Source organism: Sus scrofa, chromosome 6, assembly GCF_000003025.6.
Source record: "Sus scrofa isolate TJ Tabasco breed Duroc chromosome 6, Sscrofa11.1, whole genome shotgun sequence".
Taxonomy (NCBI): Eukaryota; Metazoa; Chordata; class Mammalia; order Artiodactyla; family Suidae; genus Sus; species Sus scrofa.
In genome coordinates this window covers 159,400,826-159,419,536 of record NC_010448.4, presented here as the reverse complement: position 1 = coordinate 159,419,536, position 18,711 = coordinate 159,400,826, and the positions used below count along the sequence as shown (strand labels likewise).

The window sequence follows — 18,711 nt, the reverse complement described above, 5'->3', positions numbered from 1 at the left end:
GCCAGGGATCGAACCTGTGTCCTCATAGATGCTAGTCAGATTCATTTCCCCGAGCTATGATGGGAACTCCTAAGCTCTCTCTCTTTTTTTTTTTTTTTTTTTGGTCTTTTTTTGTCTTTTCTAGGGCTGCATCCGAGGCATATGGAGGTTCCCAGGCTAGGGGTCTAATCAGAGCTGTAGTCACCGGCCTACACCAACTCTCAGCAACGCCGGATCCTTAACCCTCTAAGCAAGGCCAGGGATAGAACCGGCAACCTCATGGTTCCTAGTCAGATTCGTTAACCACTGAGCCACAACGGGAACTCCTAAGCACTCTTAAAAAAGACAAAACCTAGATACTCAACATGTTTAGATATCTGATAAAAGTTGCCAGATGAGAGAAGAAGCAGAAAAATATGACCCATAACCAGAACAAAAATCAGATAGTTGGGGAGTGCCCACTGTGGTACAGTGGGTTAAGGATATGGCATTGTTACTTACACAGCTCACGTCACTGCTGAAGCTCAGGTTCAATCCTGGCCCAGCGCAGTGGATTAAGGGTATGATCCAAGATTTTAAAGAAAACTTGACTATTAAGAGGAGAAAAAATTAAGTGTAAAAAATGAAATAAAGCGTTCCCATGTGGCTAAGTGGAAATGAATATGACTAGTGTCCATGAGGATGCAGGTTCAATCCCTGGCCTTGCTCAGTGGGTTGGAGATCCAGCATTGCTATAAGATATAGTGTAGGTCGAAGACGTGGCTCAAATCCAGCATTGCTATGGCTGTGGTGTAGGCCAGTGGCTACAGCTCCAATTCAACCCCTAGCTTGGGAACATCCATATGCCGAGAGTGCATCCCTAAAAAAAAAAATAAGTAAAATAAAATAGAAACTAGAACTAAAATTTTAGGTATTTGACATGAAGAATATCTCAGTGAGCTTAAGAGTAGATAATACAGAAGAAAAGTTGAGTGAAATTGAGTACATAGCAATAGAAGATATCCAAGCTGAAAGAAAGCTGTTTTTTTAAAAAAAGAGAGAACACCAGAATTATCCTGATATCAATACCAGGCAAAAACATAAGAAAATTACTGAATGATATCTCTCATGAGCATAGGTGAGGAAATTCTTTTTTTTTTTTTTTAAGAGTTTTATTTTTTTAGTTTTTTTCCAAAGGGTCACAATTTTTTATTTTATTTTATTTTTTTAATAGTTATTTCCCAATACAGTTTTTTTTTCTACTTACAGCATGGTGACCCAATTACACATATGTGTATACATTCCATTTTCACACATTATCATGCTTCATCGTAAGTGACTAGACATAGTTCCCAGTGCTACACAGCAGGATCTCATTGCTAATCCATTCCAAAGGCAATAGTTTTTATCTATTAACCCCAAGCTCTCCAACCGCCGCACTCCCTCTCCCTCCCTCTTGGCAACCGCCAGTCTATTCTGCAAGTCCATGATTTTTTTTTCTGTGGAAAGGTTCATTTGTGCCTTATATTAGATTCCAGATATAAGCAATATCATATGGTATTTGTCTTTCTCTTTCTGACTTAACTTCACTCAGGATGAGGGTCTCTAGTTCCATCCATGTTGCTGCAGATGGCATTATTTCTGACTTACTTCATTCAGGATGAGGGTCTCTAGTTCCATCCATGCTGCTGCAGATGGCATTAGTTCTTTTTTATGGCTGAGTAGTATTCCATTGTGTATATATACCACATTTTCCTAAGAGTTTTATTTTTTTTTTTGTTATAGTTGATTTACAGTGTTCTATCAATTTCTGCTGCACAGCAAAGTGACCTAGTCAAACATATATACTTATATATACATTCTTTTTCAAGTGAGGGAATTCCGAACAATTTTTTAACAAACAGAACCCAACAGTATATAAAAAAGAACCAGGGAGATTATTCCATGAATGCAAGGTTGATTTAACATTAGAAAATGTGTTTCATCCTATTACCAGATCAGGAAAGAAAAGCAATCTGAATATCACAATAGATGCAGAAAGAACATCTAAGGATATCCTATAAGTAACATCAAAATAAATAATGAAAAATGTGGAGTTCCCTTGTGGCTCAGTGGGTTAACAATCCTGTATTGTCACTGCTGCAGCATGGGGCACTGCTATGGCATGGGTTCAATCCCTGGCCTGGAAATGTCCACATGCAATGGGTGCAGCCAAAGAGAAAAAACAATCAATAGTGAAAAATGAAATATCAGTGTTTCCTCCTCTAAGATCCGGAACAAGATGAAGATGTCCGGCCTCACGGCTGTTAGACATTATAATGGAAGTGCTGTCCAGTGTGATGAGGAAAGAAACAGGCATCCACATTGGACAGAATGAAGTAAAACCATTTTTATTCACAGGTTACATGATATCTATGTAGAAAAATCCCATGAAATCTACCAAAGGGGAACTAGATCTAATAAGTGAGTTTAGCAAGGTTTTGGGATACACGGTCAATATACACAAATTAGTTGCATTTCTCTGTGTTAGCAGCAACCAGTATAAATGGGAATATGACATTTTGCAATTTCACCAAAAACTATGAAATATTTAGCAACATATCTGGCAAAGATGTACAAAACCTGTGCACTGAGAAAAATAAAGCATTGTTGAGAGATGTTAGAGAAGGCCTAACCAACCAGAGAGAAGGACTGGGTTTAGGAGTCGGAAGGCTGATTATCGCCGTATTGTTAACACAGCAATTCCCTTCGAATTTACTGTAGATTTGTATAACCCCGGTCAAAATCCCGGCAGTGTTTTGAAGAGAAATTCACAGGCTGATTCTAAAATTCATACAGCATTGCAAAGGACCGAGACTATTGAAACAACTTAGGAAAAACGAAGAGCAGCATTGGAGGAGTTACACTACCTGACTTCAAGACAAACAGAAAGCTACAAGAAGCAAGACAGTGTTTTGTGGCTCCAATGTGTGATTTTTTCCCCATACCTCATCAAGCAGTTCTCCAGTTTTTTGTTTTTTTTTGTTTTGTTTTGTTTTTTTAAATTTTATTTATTTATTTATTTTTGTCTTTTTGCCATTTCTTGGGCCGCTCCCGCGGCATATGGAGGCTCCCAGGCTAGGGGTCTAATCGGAGCTGTAGCTGCCAGCCTACGCCAGAGCCACAGCAACGCGGGATCCGAGCCGTGTCTGCAACCTACACCACGGGTCACAGCAACGCCAGATCGTTAACCCACTGAGCAAGGCCAGGGATCAAACCTGCAACCTATGGTTCCTGGTCGGATTCGTTAACCACTGCGCCACGATGGGAACTTCAGTTCTCCAGTTCTTAGCAGACACTGCTGGGTGTCCCGACACGTTTAAATCAGTTCTGATACTCTACCTGGAGATAGTGTCAGATCCCACAGGTTTAGGGCTCAATCTCACAAGACTGCTTTCCCCACTTCACATGTCAGTCCCAAGTTTAGGTTGTTACCTCTGCTTCTGATAGACTGGCTGTACATTTGAGGCTCCCACCACCCCCTCCTCTGGTTCAGTTAATTTGCTAGAGCAGCTGACAGAACTCAGAGCAACATTCACTTATATTTAGCAGCTTATTACAAAGGATACAGGTAACAGCCAGAGTAAGAGGTACGTAGGGCAGGTCCTAAAGGATCCTGAACACAGGAGTGTCTGTCGCCACCAGACTACGGTAAGCCACCCTCCATACATGCCAATGCATTCACCAGCATGGAAGCGCCTCACATTGTGTTGTCATTGAAGAGTTTTTACAGAGCTGCACCCTTCCCACTTTGGGGTGGAAAGTTCCAACCCTCTAATCTTTTGGTCTTTCTGGTGACCAGTCCTACCTTGAGGCTATATAGGGGTCCCACTCTGTCACCTCATTATCATGTGTCAAAAGGGGATCCTTATGAATGACAAAAGTCACCCCCTATCACTCAGGAAATTATGAGGGTTTGAGGAGTACTATGCTAGGAATCAGGGTCAAAGGCTAAATACGGTTCTTATACCTTCTGGTCTAAAATGACAGATCTTTTATAACAAAAGAGATCTGAGCTGTGTTAGTGACCTACACTACAGTTTGTGGCAATGCCAGATCCTTAACCCACTGAGCGAGGCCAGGGATCAAACCTGAATCCTCATGGATACTAGTCAGGTTTTTAACACATTGAGCCACAACAGGAACTCCTAGTTGTTGTTGTTTTTTTTTTTTTCCCTAGGGCCACACCTGCGACATATGGAGGTTCCCAGGCTAGGGGTCAAATCGGAGCTTTAGCCACTGGCCTACAGCACAGCCACAGCAACACCGGATCTGAGCCTCATCTTTCACCTACACCACAGCTCACAGCAACACTGGATTCTTAACGCACTGAGCAAGGCCAGTGATCAAACTTGTATCCTCATGGATGCTAGTCAGATTCGTTTCTGCTAAGCCATGATGGAAACTCCAGGGAACTCCTAGGTTTTTTTAAGACCCCAGAAGCAGAAGTGATCTTAGGGTCAAGCCATATGTTGCTGTTGAACATTTGGTACAATTAAGACATGATATCATCTCTTGCTCTGAGCTTCTTTTGATGTGTCACTATCATGTTGGATTTCCCTCATCGTGTAACCTATTTATTTATTCTGTACCCTCAGCTACTGTTCCTCCTTCTTTTTATGTTTACCCAAACTTTTCCACCTTCGGAAGGGCCACTGGGCTGGGTCTAGATTACAGGCAGCCAGACTAGCCGAGCAGATTTCTCCGCTCTTTTTTTGTGGTTATGTAAGTACAGAACTAGTGGGTTCTTTCTACCTCCCGGCAATGTGGTTACATTCACTGTTAATCTCAGTTTTGCCAGTTGGCCTTAAGGCATAACCCAGCCCCTTAGGCCCTTGGGAATTCTGACAAAAAGATTTTATAACATAGTTAGAGTTTCTTCTTTAGAAATCATCCCTGCTTTCAGCATTTGTAGTTGCAGCCCTGCCTAGTCCTATGATCACTGTATCAGGTAGGAGAGTTAAAACAATGTTGTGGGGAGTTCCCATTGTGGCTTAGTGAGTTAAGAACCTGACTAGAATCCATGAGGATGGGGGTTGGATCCCTGGCCTCACTCAGCAAGTTAAGGATCCAGTGCTGCAGATGCAGCTCAGATCCGTTGTTACTGTGGCTGTGGTGTAGGCTAGCAGCTACAGCTCTGATTCGACCCCTTGCCTGGGAACTTGCTCAGTACAGCCCTAAAAACAAAACAAAACAAAAGGTTTAAAATGTGATATGGGGGGAAAGAAGAAAGTATAGTCATTATACTTTCTTATACTTAGGAAGAACTACATAGTCGTACCCACATCTTTTCCCATTCCCTCTTCCCCAGATCCCCCCAAGTGCTAGGAGGGACAGATTCTCTGTGAATCTGTGCCCTATGTGAAGGACAGACCAGGGCTTGTGGCAAAAGCCCCTGAGAGCCTACCAGAGATGACTAGTGGGACTTTGGACCAGAGAATCTCCATTTGAGGGGACATTACCTGACATAATCTGACACTAACTGTAGTTATCCTTATGAATGAAGGAGAAAAAATGCTCTTCAAACCAAAACCACCCACTATGTTTTAGATGATGTCAGAGAAGCTCTAATGGGAATGGCAGTGCCTAGAAGAGTTCCGTAGTGAAATGGAATTGGTCAATGTAGGATCAGGCTACCTGGGGAATACAAGAAGGTACTCGTGAGCCGGGAAGCCACTCCACAGACCTGGGCAGTCTTACTGGTTCCCATTTAGCATGTCCAGTTAATATTGCTTGAAAGGTACATTGACATGCTTTCTGTTTTATAATGTTAGAGGAAACAGTCCCCAGTTTTGTTTTTCCCAAAAACTATTGGAAATGCATGAAAGTGTAATAGTACCCACTCTTTTTTTTTTTTTTTTTCTTTTGGCCACACCTGAGCATGTGGAAGTTTCTGGGCCAGGAATCAAACCTGAAGTTGCAACCTGTGCCACAGCTGCAGCAACACTGCATCCTTGACCCAATGCTCTGCAGGGGAACTTCCAATAGTATCTATCTTACCCATGATTTGGGATCAAAGAAATTTTCTTTTCCAAATGTCCTGTGTCTTATGGTTATGATTTACACACACACAGAGATAAAATGTTGTGTTTATTATCTGTGATCTATGTGTGGGCCTTATAGTCTAGCTGTAACATCATTAGAGACAGCGCTCTAGCTTATGCGAGTGGGCTATAACAAAACAGCTTAAATTTAAGTGAAAAAATAAAAATGATCCCACCCAAAAATGAGTTAAATGTTTTAAATAAAGCTCTTTCTCCTGTTTTCTTTCAGCCTCAAGGTACTGCAGCATGTTGATTGAGGAAGGAGGACTGCAGCATTTATACAACATCAAAGAACACGAACAGACTGACCCCCACGTCCAGCAGATCGCAGTGGCCATTCTGGACAGCTTAGAAAAACACATTGTTCGCCATGGAAGACCACCTCCCTGCAAAAAGCAGCCTCAGGCCAGACTAAATTGATAGCCATAGATAATTCGATAATTGAGTCACAGAAATTCTTTTTGTGATAGGTCCACTTGGAATATCTTACCCTCTGTGATGTTTGGGGGGGTTTCTATGACACGAGTCCTAAGATCAGTTTGGGATTGACAATGTACAGTACTGCCCGTGTGACTGTCTGATTTGTCTTGTGATTTTTAACTTATAAGGCAAGAAGGGTCTCTTCCTTCATCATTGCCTTTTAGGAAAATTTCCACATCTTTCAGTGTTTGAACTTAATCTGTGCTTAAAATTCTACAGTTTTATGAGGACGTTTGCACGAACCCTTAGGCCAGACTTTTCTGATATCTTGACACCCCTTCCAGTCAATCTACAGCTTCCGACAAGCTGTTGACCTGATTTCTGGCACAGCTTCAACTGTAAATTTTATACTGCTTCTGTATAAAAAGCCTTTATTCTCCGTGTATCTTTTATAAGATGTCCTTCTTCGTGTGAAAGAATGGAAATCTGAATTCTCGCCTTGTAAAAGCTACTCACTGGCTGATACCCGGATAGTTGGCAGAAAATGTATTAAAGGAAAAACTACTAAGAGAGACTAGGGTTTGGGACGTGGGAAAAGGTCTGCTCTTGTGTCGTCCTTTTAAGCTGGAGCCCCCGCTCCTGAGGCCCTGAGCAGGAGCTTGTTCTTCCCATTTACTCCTGGAAGCACGGGCTGTGGCTTCCTACGCAGACTGCTGGTTCCTCTCTAGAAATTTTTCCCCAAGCACCACAGTGTGAAATACTCCAGCCTTCTGTGTTCAAGGTTAACTGTCTGACTCTGTGTCACGTTGCTGTGAAAATGGGAATTTTAAAATTCCCATCTTCACAACTGCTAAAACTGACCATCCTTTTCCCTGTGTCTCAAAGGCATTTTGTTCAGTGGAATAGAGACTAGACAGGTCACTTAAAAATGCAATTAACAACAGTAAGTTCTGCCCCGCGAAGTTAAATTTCTTTGGTTTCAAAATACACGTATCTTAATGTTTTCATAAGGTTGGGGAAAGCTGTCTGCATCTCACTGCCAAAAATAAACGAGAAGCATTGATTCGACTATTGTTAAATATGATTCTCGTTTCAGTGCATGAAAGGAAATATTTTTTTAGACAGTTGCCTTTCCTTTGAGAGGCTCATTGAAGTAAAGAGCCAGTCATCAATATGTCAGTAGTGGCAGTTGGGAGGCAACAAGTCACCCAGAAACTTATTTTCCGTTTAAAATTTTAGTTTGTGAATAAGGTTAATCTGCAATCTCAGATGACTGCATTTTTTTTTCATAGGTGGTCCAAATGTTTTCAGCAGATACTTTAAATGATATTTCATGGTGATTATTCGGAAGCATTTTTATTTCGAAGCGGAGCTGGCTTATTGGTATGCCAATTACATTTTTGACCTACACATTTCAGACCACTGTCACCATAACCATGCTAGAGTTAGTTGGGACTCCTTCACAGGAATGAACACTTCAATGAAAAGAAAATAGGTATTTAGAATTGTTAAAAACCATCTTAAATTGTGGGTTAATTCTGACTTAATTGTTTAAGGGATTTTTATAGATGTAAGATATATTTTCACAGATTAAGTCTTCTTTCAGAGAAAATGGAAACGTCTTTTAGAAATTTCCCCCCTTTTCTGGATTTTAAACGTCTAAGGTGAAATGTAGAAAATAGGATGGCCCCAGTAGCTTGGAAGTCACTAGCTGTGTTGACCATTTCTAGGTCTCCTAGTTTGTGTGGTTGTAAGGGAAAACCTATTTGAGAAGTTTGGCTTCAAGTTTCTGTTGTATCCCATTCAAGACAAAAGTACATGATCCTTCTAGGCTACTCCTAGGTATTTTGTCTTTATAAATTGTTCTCAGAAATGGCTAAAAATATATAGAAAACGGTCCCTCCATTACTCAGAATAACTTGTTGATAGATGAAGACTCAAATATATTTAAATTTAAACTTCCTACTTTGAGCCCTGGTACTGGCCAGATACTTCTGAGTCTTAAAAACAAAATATGGTCACATCCCAAATATATAAAAATTGTAGTGCCTTTGAGGTTGGGATGGCTCTTAAAATTGTGTATCTGATTATGGCACAGAACTGTCTATAAGGTTTTGAATCTGGCTAAAGGATAGCATATATACACATAAATTGAAATTACAAGGTATAACTGGCCTATCTCTACAGGTAGAATCTATTAGGCCTCCCTTTTGAATTTGTACACGAGAATGTAACAGTACTTGATGCCTTCAAAGGTTACCTCTTCAGTGGCTTAGAGGTGCTGTTTCAAGCACAATGTCAACTAGGGTTGAACCACTCATTGCTCAAATCATTGGTATGCTCAGTTACTGCAAATTCTCTCTACATCAGTCCACAAGCAGCAGCAAGGTTTAGATCGACTAAAGACTACAATGATGCATGTTGGTATCACTGGGTAAAACAAGAAGAGTCTGAAATTAAAGCAAAAATAAACAAGGCATCTCATTCTTTTTTTTTTTTTTTAATTTTTTTTTTTTTGCTTTTTAGGGCCACATTTGCAGCATAAGGAGGTTCCCAGGCTAGGGGCCAAATCAGAGCTGCAGCTGCTGGCCTATGCCACAGCCACAGCGACTTAAGATCTTGAGCCCCATCGGCAGCCTACACCACAGCTCATGGCAATGCTGGATCCTTAACCCACTGAGCACGTCCAGGGATCAAACTTGTGTCCTCATGGATACTAGTCAGGTTCATTACCACTGAGCCACAACGGGAACTCCAGGCATCTCTTTCTATCTATCAAGTAAGTTTTGGAGTTCCCGTCATGTTTCAGTGGTTAACAAATCTGACTAGCATCCACGAAGACAAAGGTTCCATCCATAGCTTCCCTGAGTAGGTTAAGAATCCAGTATTGGCATGAGCTGTGGTGTAGGTCGCAGACGTGGATCGGATCCTGCATTGCTGTGAATATGGTGTAGACCAGCAGCTGCAGCTCCAATTTGACCCCTAGCCTGGGAACCTCCATATGCCATGGTGTGGCCCTGAAAAGCAAAAAAAAAAAAGTCAGTTTTACTGTTGTCTTTATACTCCAAAATTTTTTTCTTTTTGCAGTTGAAAAGAAACAAATCAAGTAGTAATAAGGGGTTAGTTTACTCTCTGGCCAAGGATTCAGTCGCTTCTGACGCAGTTGAGGATTTAAAAAATCATATCACACCCACAGATCCAGGAATTGACCTTGAATATTGCTGCTCCTCACTCCTGGACAGAAATGCCACTTAGTGGCACTAGTCAGTTTAAGTGAATGGAGTGGAGGTGAATCTCATAAGGCTACTAAGAATTTAATCTCATGCTGTCGTTCATTTGCAAACTTCCAAAGAATCAAAAAGTTACGTTTTAAAACATCAGTCCTGTATATCCAGCCTAGGAATCTATCTATTGCTAGTGGGACCTTTTGAATTTGCCCTTTTTCTGATCAGTTACTTTTATTTGGCTATATTTTTAATTATGCCATGCTCAAAAATAGTATTGGGCCATCTTCTAGGCTTTTGGAGCACATTTTAATGAAAAACATTTGTTTTAATATGTGTAAATTTGGGCAGAAACAATGAATGAACCATAGTTTTGGCTTAGTGCTTTAAAATGCCTGACACCAGCCCCCAACAGAACAATATGCAGTGGTACCCAAGGTTGAAGAGAGATCATGAGTAGCCAAGAAAATAAACTTACTGTATCATATATGTTGAAACCCACCCCTCTCCTGCCCTCTAATGGTATGTTTACATTATTTAGTTATTGTTCAACTTTCATCTTGGAAGAAACAGTATTATTAAGCTAAAGGTGTAAATTAAAGGCAGTATCATACTGTTGGCCGATATGGGCAGTTTCATCTGTATGTTACTTATTTGGGGACTTCATATGGCTAAGGCTTCAGAGTCGTGTTCTGAGACAGCTTACGGAGAGGTTTACAAATTTAGGGTTTCCCTCTCAAATCCACTGTAGCAGTTTCAAATAATTGTGTGGATATTGGGTGTTTAATCTTTATCATTCTCTTTGTATTGACACATTTTTCAATTTTGTGTTAATTCATGAACTGTTTAAGTAATGATGCTAATCCAGCCTTCATCCAGTGATGAGAATAGCAGTGTGATAGGAAATTTTGCTGAGTGTGCTTTAATTGAGTAGTTGCTTTATCTTTTTTAGTATTTCATAGGTTTTGCATGACATGTATGCTCCTAATTATGCATTCTTTGATTTCTAAATCTTACCTAAGATACTCTATGTTAACTGATTGGTAGCCTAAGAAAGAGCTTTCTCTGCCCATTTTTCCCCTCCTCCAATTTTTTGGGGTAAATTATGGGAAAATCAATGCTATTTCTCACTTCTCTGGATGAAGCAAAGCTCTTTTGGATAGCACAACCTAACTTCATAACTAGACAGAATGGCTATTAAGAATATTTAGAAAATCCAAATTTATCAATAGTGTGGGAAATCATAAATGCAGTTCATTAATAATAGGTGCTTAATTTTGAACTTATTTTTGGAAAATTATTCAAATTGGGTTCTTTTAAGCTTATTTTAATCAGCTTAGAAAGGAAGCTACTTAGCTAATGAAAGCTGAGACACATTTTCATAAAAGCAGGAAATTCTTGAGAGTATTTTTTCCCTTTAAAAATGGGAGGATGTGGGAATTTCCTGATGGTCTAGATGATAAGGATTTGGCATTGTAACTGCTGTGGCTCGGGTTTGATCCCTAGCCTGCGAACTTCTGAATGTCATGGGTGCAGCCAAAAAAAAAAAAGAAAAAAAAAAGAAAGATGTTATGCCAAGATTTATATTCTCAGATAATCTGTAAGAATAAAAGTTTCAAATCACTGACTTGTGAGAGTGAGAAAAGCTATCTTTTGCTTGAATTCTGATGGAAGTGTTTAACTCTTTTCAAAGGATATGAAAAATTCATTGGAAAGTGTAATATGTATACATTTCAGATGTTCTCAGTTATCTGGACTGAAGGCACTGTCTCACTGTGGCCGGGTGAATGGGAGTGTCCTGTACCTGAGTCACGCTATACTTTAAATCAGGACATCACTTAGATATTAGATATTAATGTTGTGTGTACAGATTTTTGTTTTGGGGATTTTTTTTTTTTTTGCCTAAATAAATGTTCCAAATTTTATGTAAAGTGTGTCTCGTCTACTTTTATTTTAGACATTTGCTTTAAAATTTAAAACCAAAGAGGCGTTCCCGTTGTGGCACAGTAGTTAGCGAATCTGACTAGGAACCATGAGGTTGCAGGTTCGATCCCTGGCCTTGCTCAGTGGGTTAAGGATCTGGTGTTGCTGTGAGCTGTGGTGTAGGTCGCAAATGAAGCTCGGATCTGGCGTTGCTGTGGCTGTGGTGTAGGCCGGCAGCTGCAGCTCTGATTGGACCCCTAGCCTGGGAACTTCCATATGCCGCGGAAGCTGCCCTAGAAAAGACAAAAATAAAAATAAAATTTAAAACCAACGAAAGATTCAGATGCCTTAGTCATTCACTTGTAACAAATGCTTTCTGAAAAAGGGCAATGGTCTTATTGCATAAATTTCTAGTTTGTTTGTTTTTTTTTTTGCAGGAACTCCTTTAATTCATTTTGTTCCATACCTATACTAGGTACTGTTTATGTATTGGAACATATATATATGCTTTTTTTTTTTTTTCCCCACATTTTGGCTGCTCTGTAGCATATGGCGCTCCCTGACCAGGGATCAGACCTGAGCCACAGTTGTGCAGCAATGCCAGATCCTTTAACCCACTACGCTGGGCCAGGCATCAAACCTGTGTCCTGGTGCTGCAGAGATGCTGCTGCTGATCCCACTGTGCCACAGTGGGCACTCCAGGAACATGTATAATTTATAAATCCTTTAGTGAACTTAAAGTTTTCTGACAATTCATAACATTGTATTACAGTCCAGTCCACAGGAGTTGTTATAGAGGAACAGAGACCACACCTAATCCAGACTAGGCACCCATCAGACAGTTCAAGAACATCTCCTAGAGAACACACCTGGGTTCGCTGCAGGCAGGGGTATCCCATCCAGGGCCCAGTTGTGGGTGTGAATCTAACACTCAGAAGTGAATTGTCCACAGCAAAGGAAACCATAAAAAAAAAGCGAAAAGACAACGTACAGAATGGGAGAAAAGTTTCAAATGAGGCAACTGACAAGGGCTTAATCTGTAAAATATACGATTTCTACAACTCAATAGCAAAAAAGCCAACAACCCAATGGAAACTTGGGCAAAAGAGCTGAAGAGACAGTTCTCCAAAGAAGATACACAGATGGCCAACGAGCACATGAAAAAAATGTTCCACGTCACTGTTACAGAAATGCAAATCAAAACTACTATGAGCTACCATCTCCCTCACACCAGTCAGAATGGCCATCAGTAAGTCCACAACTAACAACTGAAGAGAGTGTGGAGAAAAGGGAACCCTCCTACACTGTTGGGCATGTAAATTGGTACAACCTCTATGGAAAACAGTATAAAGTTACCTTAGAAAACTATCATATGACCCAGCAATCCCACTCTTGGGCATGTGTCTGGACAAAACTTTTCCTTGAAAAAGACGCAAGGACCTGCGCGTTCATTGCAGCACTATTCACAATAGCCAAGACCTGGAAACAACCTAAAGGTCCATCAACGGATGATTGGATTAGGAAGAAGTGGTATACATACACAATGGAATACTACTCAGCCATAAAAAGAACAAAATAATGCCATTTGCAGAAACAGATGGAATTAGAGACTCTCATACTAAATGAAGTAAATCAGAGAGAGAAAGACAAATACCATATGATATCATTATATCTGGACTCTAATATACAGTACAAATGAAAAAAACATCATGGACATGGAGAACAAACTTGTGGTTGCCAAGGGGGAGGGGGAGGGAGTGGGATGAACTGGAATTTGGGGTTAATAGATGCAAGCTATTGCCTTTGGAATGGATGAGCAATGAGATCCTGCTGTGTACCACTGGGAACTATGGTCACTTGTGATGGAGCATGATGATGTGAGAAAAAAGAATATATACATGTGGAATTCCCGTCATGGTGCAGTGGAAACGAATCCAACTAGGAAGCATGAGGTTGAGGGGTTCGATCCCTGGCCTCGCTCAGCAGGTTAAGGATCTGGCATTGCGGTAAGCTGTGGTGTAGGTCGCAGCCACGGCTCGGATCTGGCATTGCTGTGGCTGAGGTGTAGGCCAGCAGCTGTATCTCGGACTGGACCCCTAGCCTGGGAACCTCCATGTGCCGCAGGCGCAGCCCTAAAAAGGCAAAAAAATTTAATAATATTATATATTATTATATATTTTATATAATAAAACACACACATGCATACACACACGTATATGCAGCTGGGTCAAAAAAATTTTTTTAATTTAAAACAAAGTGGGAATTGTCTAAGGAGACACACATGATGACAAAACAAAAGCCTTTCCTGGGAAGGGGCTCAGAGGTAGAGAACAGCAAGCTAAAGGAACCCAGAACTGCTCTGCCATTTGGCTCACAGTCTCAGGTTTTGTGGTAATGGGCTTAGTTTCTGGTTTGTCTCTGGCCATTCACCTTGCTTGGCCCATATTTGGTCTGGCTCCAGGTCCTTCTTGGTGGCAGGTGCATCTCTTAAGATGGATCCCAGCGCCAAGGATTCTGGGATGTTGATCCTCTCCTCCCTCCTACTGGCCCCTCCCCAATTCTCTCAGGTTACTGGGGCAGCACCACATTCCTTACTGGGGGTCAGTGGGGAGGGGGACTCCTGGCGTGAGAAAACTTGTTCAAAGTATAAGAAACCCACAGCCAGGAAGTATCCCTCGTGACTTTAGTTTCAGAAACCTCATTTGATGGTTGAAGAAACCAAGTCTTAGGTAAAATGACCTTGCCCAAATTACACAGCAATCAGTGAGAGACTCCGCACTACCATTCTTATTTCCAAATTCACAATCCAGTGGGTCTCCTCTCCCCCTCTTATTGCATAAAAGCACGAGATTGCTTAGCCTAAGGCAGTACATGATTGATTAAGCATCGAAGGGTACAGAAAAGAATGTGCACCCAATGGTCAGAGAAGTGGAGACTGACTGCCCTTGAGGAAGGCATAGGGCAGCATTAGTGTTTAAATTCTATGGAATTAATTGCTAATGAATAGTCACTACAAATGCTACTGCTTCACCAATACACAAACATGAGATTGAAACTGATGGTATTAATGTCCTGAACCCTAGCCAGAACAGGACTTGAACCCATCCTAAACCCAGATTGAGACTGGAACCCAAGGTTTTATTTATTTATTTATTTATTTGGTCTTTTTGCTATTTCTTGGGCCACTCCCGTGGCATATGGAGGTTCCCAGGCTAGGGGTCCAATCGGAGCTGTAGCCACCAGCCTACACCAGAGCCACAGCAACGCAGGGTCCGAGCCTTGTCTGCAACCTACACCACAGCTCACGGCAACGCCGGATCGTTAACCCACTGAGCAAGGGCAGGGACCGAACCCGCAACCTCATGGTTCCTAGTCGGATTCGTTAACCACTGCGCCACGATGGGAACTCCTGGAACCCAAGGTTTTAAATTAGAGTCACTCACCCTGTGTCTGGACTCACTGAGGTTCAGGTTCTTCAGGTCTCTGCGCAGAAGGAATTCAGCGAGAGACAAAGTGATAGGCAAGAAATAGATTTATTTGGATAGGACGCTTGGGAAAGATGCAAGCGGGCAGGCACGAAAGCTCTGCCCCGAGGATCCGTGGGATACAGTTATTATCCTGCCTCTTCCTTTCCGGGAGTAGTAGATCCTCCTTAGTATCAGGTAAGGTGTGTATTCAAATCCGCATAAGGCTGGTCCTCAAACTCTCGCCCTCGGTCTGAATATGAATGCAGGCCTCATCCCATCCCCCACCCAACAACCTGAGTCCATTCTCAACGCTCCTCTAATGGCTTTTTTGAGCAATTTATTTACTTACAGGGATCTCCCAATGTCCCGTAAGTTTCCCTCCTTATCTGCGATCCTTTATTGAGACTTCTAAAAATACCTGTGTCTACTCCATCCCTCTCAAGATTAGATGTGATAGGGGTTTTAAAAATAGTTTTATTATAATTTTTAAAATAATTATTGGCATTTCTCGCCTTTTTTTTTTTTTTTTTTTTTTTTTTTTTTTTGTCTTTTTAGGGCGCACCCGAAGCATATGGAAGTTCACAGGGTGGGGTCAAATCGGAGCTGCAGCTGCTGGCCTACGTACAGCCACAGCAGTGAGGAATCTGAGCCGCGTCTGCGACCAACATCACAGCTCTTGGCAGTGCCGGACCCTTAACCCACTGATCGAGGCCAGGGATTAAACCCGCATCCTCATGGGCTCATTACTGCTAAGCCACAAGGGGAACTCCCAACATTTCTTTTTATTGTCTCTCCAATAATTTACTTAATACGAACATGGTATTACTATAAACCATACATGCTGAGGAAGATAAATACTTTTGGCTGATATTTAACCAAACAAGTTGTTGAACTGTGTTGTCTCTAGCCAATTTTCAAAAAGAAAAAATTAAACCTTCCTTCTTTCTTCCCCGTCCCCCACTCTTTCTCACAGTTTTTATTATGTAGATTGACCCAGTCTCTCTGGGCTAAATTTAAATTCTTCTTTTCCTCCAGATTATCTTTCCATCTCCTATTCCCCATTCTTAATCTGCATGATAAGAGTCCAATGAACAGGTCTGAGAAACTGCATAACTCCTCAAATTGAGAGGAGGAGGTGAATGGCAGAAACCCTGAGCATTCAGTAATCGTTGTTCACTCTCCCAGTGCGTTACCTTTTACTAATTAAGTTAGTGAAGAAGGAGCCTAGTCAGGAGGGAAATCTCTGTCCTTTTCTTTTTTTCTTTTTCCAGCCACACCCGAGGCATATGGAAGTTCCCAGGGTAGGGGTCGAATCGGAGCTGCAGCTGCTGGCCTACGCCACAGCCACAGCAACACCAGATCCGAGGTGCATCTGGGATCTTCACCCCAGCTTGTGGCAACTCTGGCTACAATGGGAACTCCTAGGCTACCCCTTTCTAAGGAGAGGCAACATTGTCTTTAGGGCTGTTGACACTTTGTACTGCTGATCATTACAATAGAAGAAATAAACCAGGGAGTGCCCGTCATGGCGCAGTGGTTAACGAATCCAATCCGACTAGGAACCATGAGGTTGTGGGTTCTATCCCTGGCCTTGCTCAGTGCATTAAGGATCCAGCGTTGCCGTGAACTGTGGTGTAGGTCGCAGACCAGGCTTGGATCTGGCGTTGCTGTGGCTCTGGTGTAGGCCAGCGGCTACAGCTCCGATTAGACCCCTAGCCTGGGAACCTCCATATGCCACAGGAGCAGCCCTAGGAAAGGCAAAAAGACAAAAACAAAAAACAAATCGAGGTAAGCCAAAGCCTTAATAGCTAGTTTTTGATGCCCAGAAAGAAACAAAAGACTTGCTGAAAATCACAGAGCATCAAATGATCCTTTCCTTTGAAATGATCCTATCTAAGACAACAATAACACAGGGATTGTTAAACAATCTCTTAGTTTTTGAAATTCTGCAAGTTTGGTAAGTACCTACCCAAAGGTGAGGCGGGGATGGAATCTGAATTCAGGCTTATTTGACTTCGGAGTCATGATCCTTCCCCTATACTTCATGGCAACAAAGCTAAAGAAATTTTACTACATTCTTAAAAAAATCCAACTATGAGTTGAAGAAATCTTGACTATGGTTTTCTAATTTCATTTCAGAAGTTTAATTTCTTTAAAATTCCCAATTTATCTGTATCAGCACTAACCATCCCCTACCTATTTTTCAAAGTGTCAGTGGAGATTTTTTAAAGGAAGTGACAACTCTGAGAGATCTAAAAGGTTAGTAGGAATTACTCAGGGGGAGGCAGAGGAAACAACAAGGAATATGCAAAAAAAGTACATTTCCGGGAGTTCCCTTCATGGCTCAGCAGTTAACAAACCCGACTAGGATCCCTGGCCTCGCTTAGTGGGTTAAGGATCCAGCGTTGCTGTGAGCTATGGTGGAGGTCACAGATGCGGCTTGGATCCAGCATTGCTGTGGCTGTGGCATAGGCTGGCGGCTACAGCTCTGATTCAGCCCCTAGCCTGGGAACTTTGATATGCTGCGGGTGCGGTCCTAAAAAGAAAAAAAAGTACATTTCTAGAACTGAAACAATTTCAGTATATAATTTTATAATGAAAATACTGATGGTTTAAACTTGAGCAACCAGATCAGATTATGAAGACGATCTGAAACTGTACTGAGGGAGTTCCCATTGTGGCACAGGAGGTTGAAAATCCAACTACAGCAGCTTGGGTATTTACGGAGGTGTGGGTTCAATCCCAGGCCTGGTGCAATGGGTTAAGGGATCCATCATTGTCTGCGATTTAACCCCTGGCCCCAGAACTTCTTCTTTTTTTTTTTTTTTGTCTTTTTGCCATTTCTAGGGCCGCTCCTGCAGCATATGAAGGTTCCCAGGCGAGGGGTCCAATCGGAGCTGTAGCTGCCAGCCTACGCCAGAACCACAGCAACGCAGGATCCGAGCCTCGTCTGCAACCTACACCACAGCTCATGGCAATGCCGGATCGTTAACCCACTGAGCAAGGGCAGGGATCGAACCCGCAACCTCATGGTTCCTAGTCAGATTCGTTAACCACTGCGCCACAACGGGAACTCCAGAACTTCTTATGCCCGTGGGTGTGACCATAAAAATAAATCAATAAATAAAACCATAGGAAGAAGTTTGGATTTCATTCTGAGAACAATGGGGAGCCATGGAAGTGTTTTAAACTGGGGAAAAACATCAGATGTGTGTTTTAGGTAGAGCGCTCATTGTAAATGGGTTAAAGATTGCAAGCAAAGAGCCTGATCAATTAGAAGCATGGACTAAATCCTCAGAAACTGTTAAATTGAAGTGGAAAACTCAAGAATAGGTACAGGATGGGCATAGAGATTAGGGGAGTAAAGAGTTAAGGCACAGCTTACCACAAAAAAAATTGCCCCTCCCTAGTTAGCTGCTACCTCGCCTCTGATTTTGGAGACAAACTTCCTTCTACAGCTACGATTCATTTTTTTCTAGGTAGCCAGTTCACTTTTTTTTTTTCCTTTCTTTCCTTTTTTTCAGGGCTGCACTTGGAGCACATAGAAGTCCCCAGGCTAGGGGCCTAAACCACAGCCACAGCAATGCCAGATCTGAGCCTTGTCTGCGACCTACACAGCAGCTCACAGCAAGGCCT

The 18,711-nt window shown here is 41.8% G+C and overlaps 1 protein-coding gene across 1 annotated transcript in view; it reads left to right on the top strand.

Annotated features, from left to right (window-relative positions):
- The window catches only part of ZYG11B (zyg-11 family member B, cell cycle regulator), a 72,697-nt gene extending 61,081 nt beyond the window's left edge, over nt 1-11,616 (top strand). The window contains exon 14 of the mRNA XM_021096631.1: nt 6,271-11,616. Coding sequence (XP_020952290.1) covers nt 6,271-6,461 — 191 coding nt within the window. The 3' untranslated portion in view covers nt 6,462-11,616. The remainder of the gene's footprint in view (nt 1-6,270) is intronic.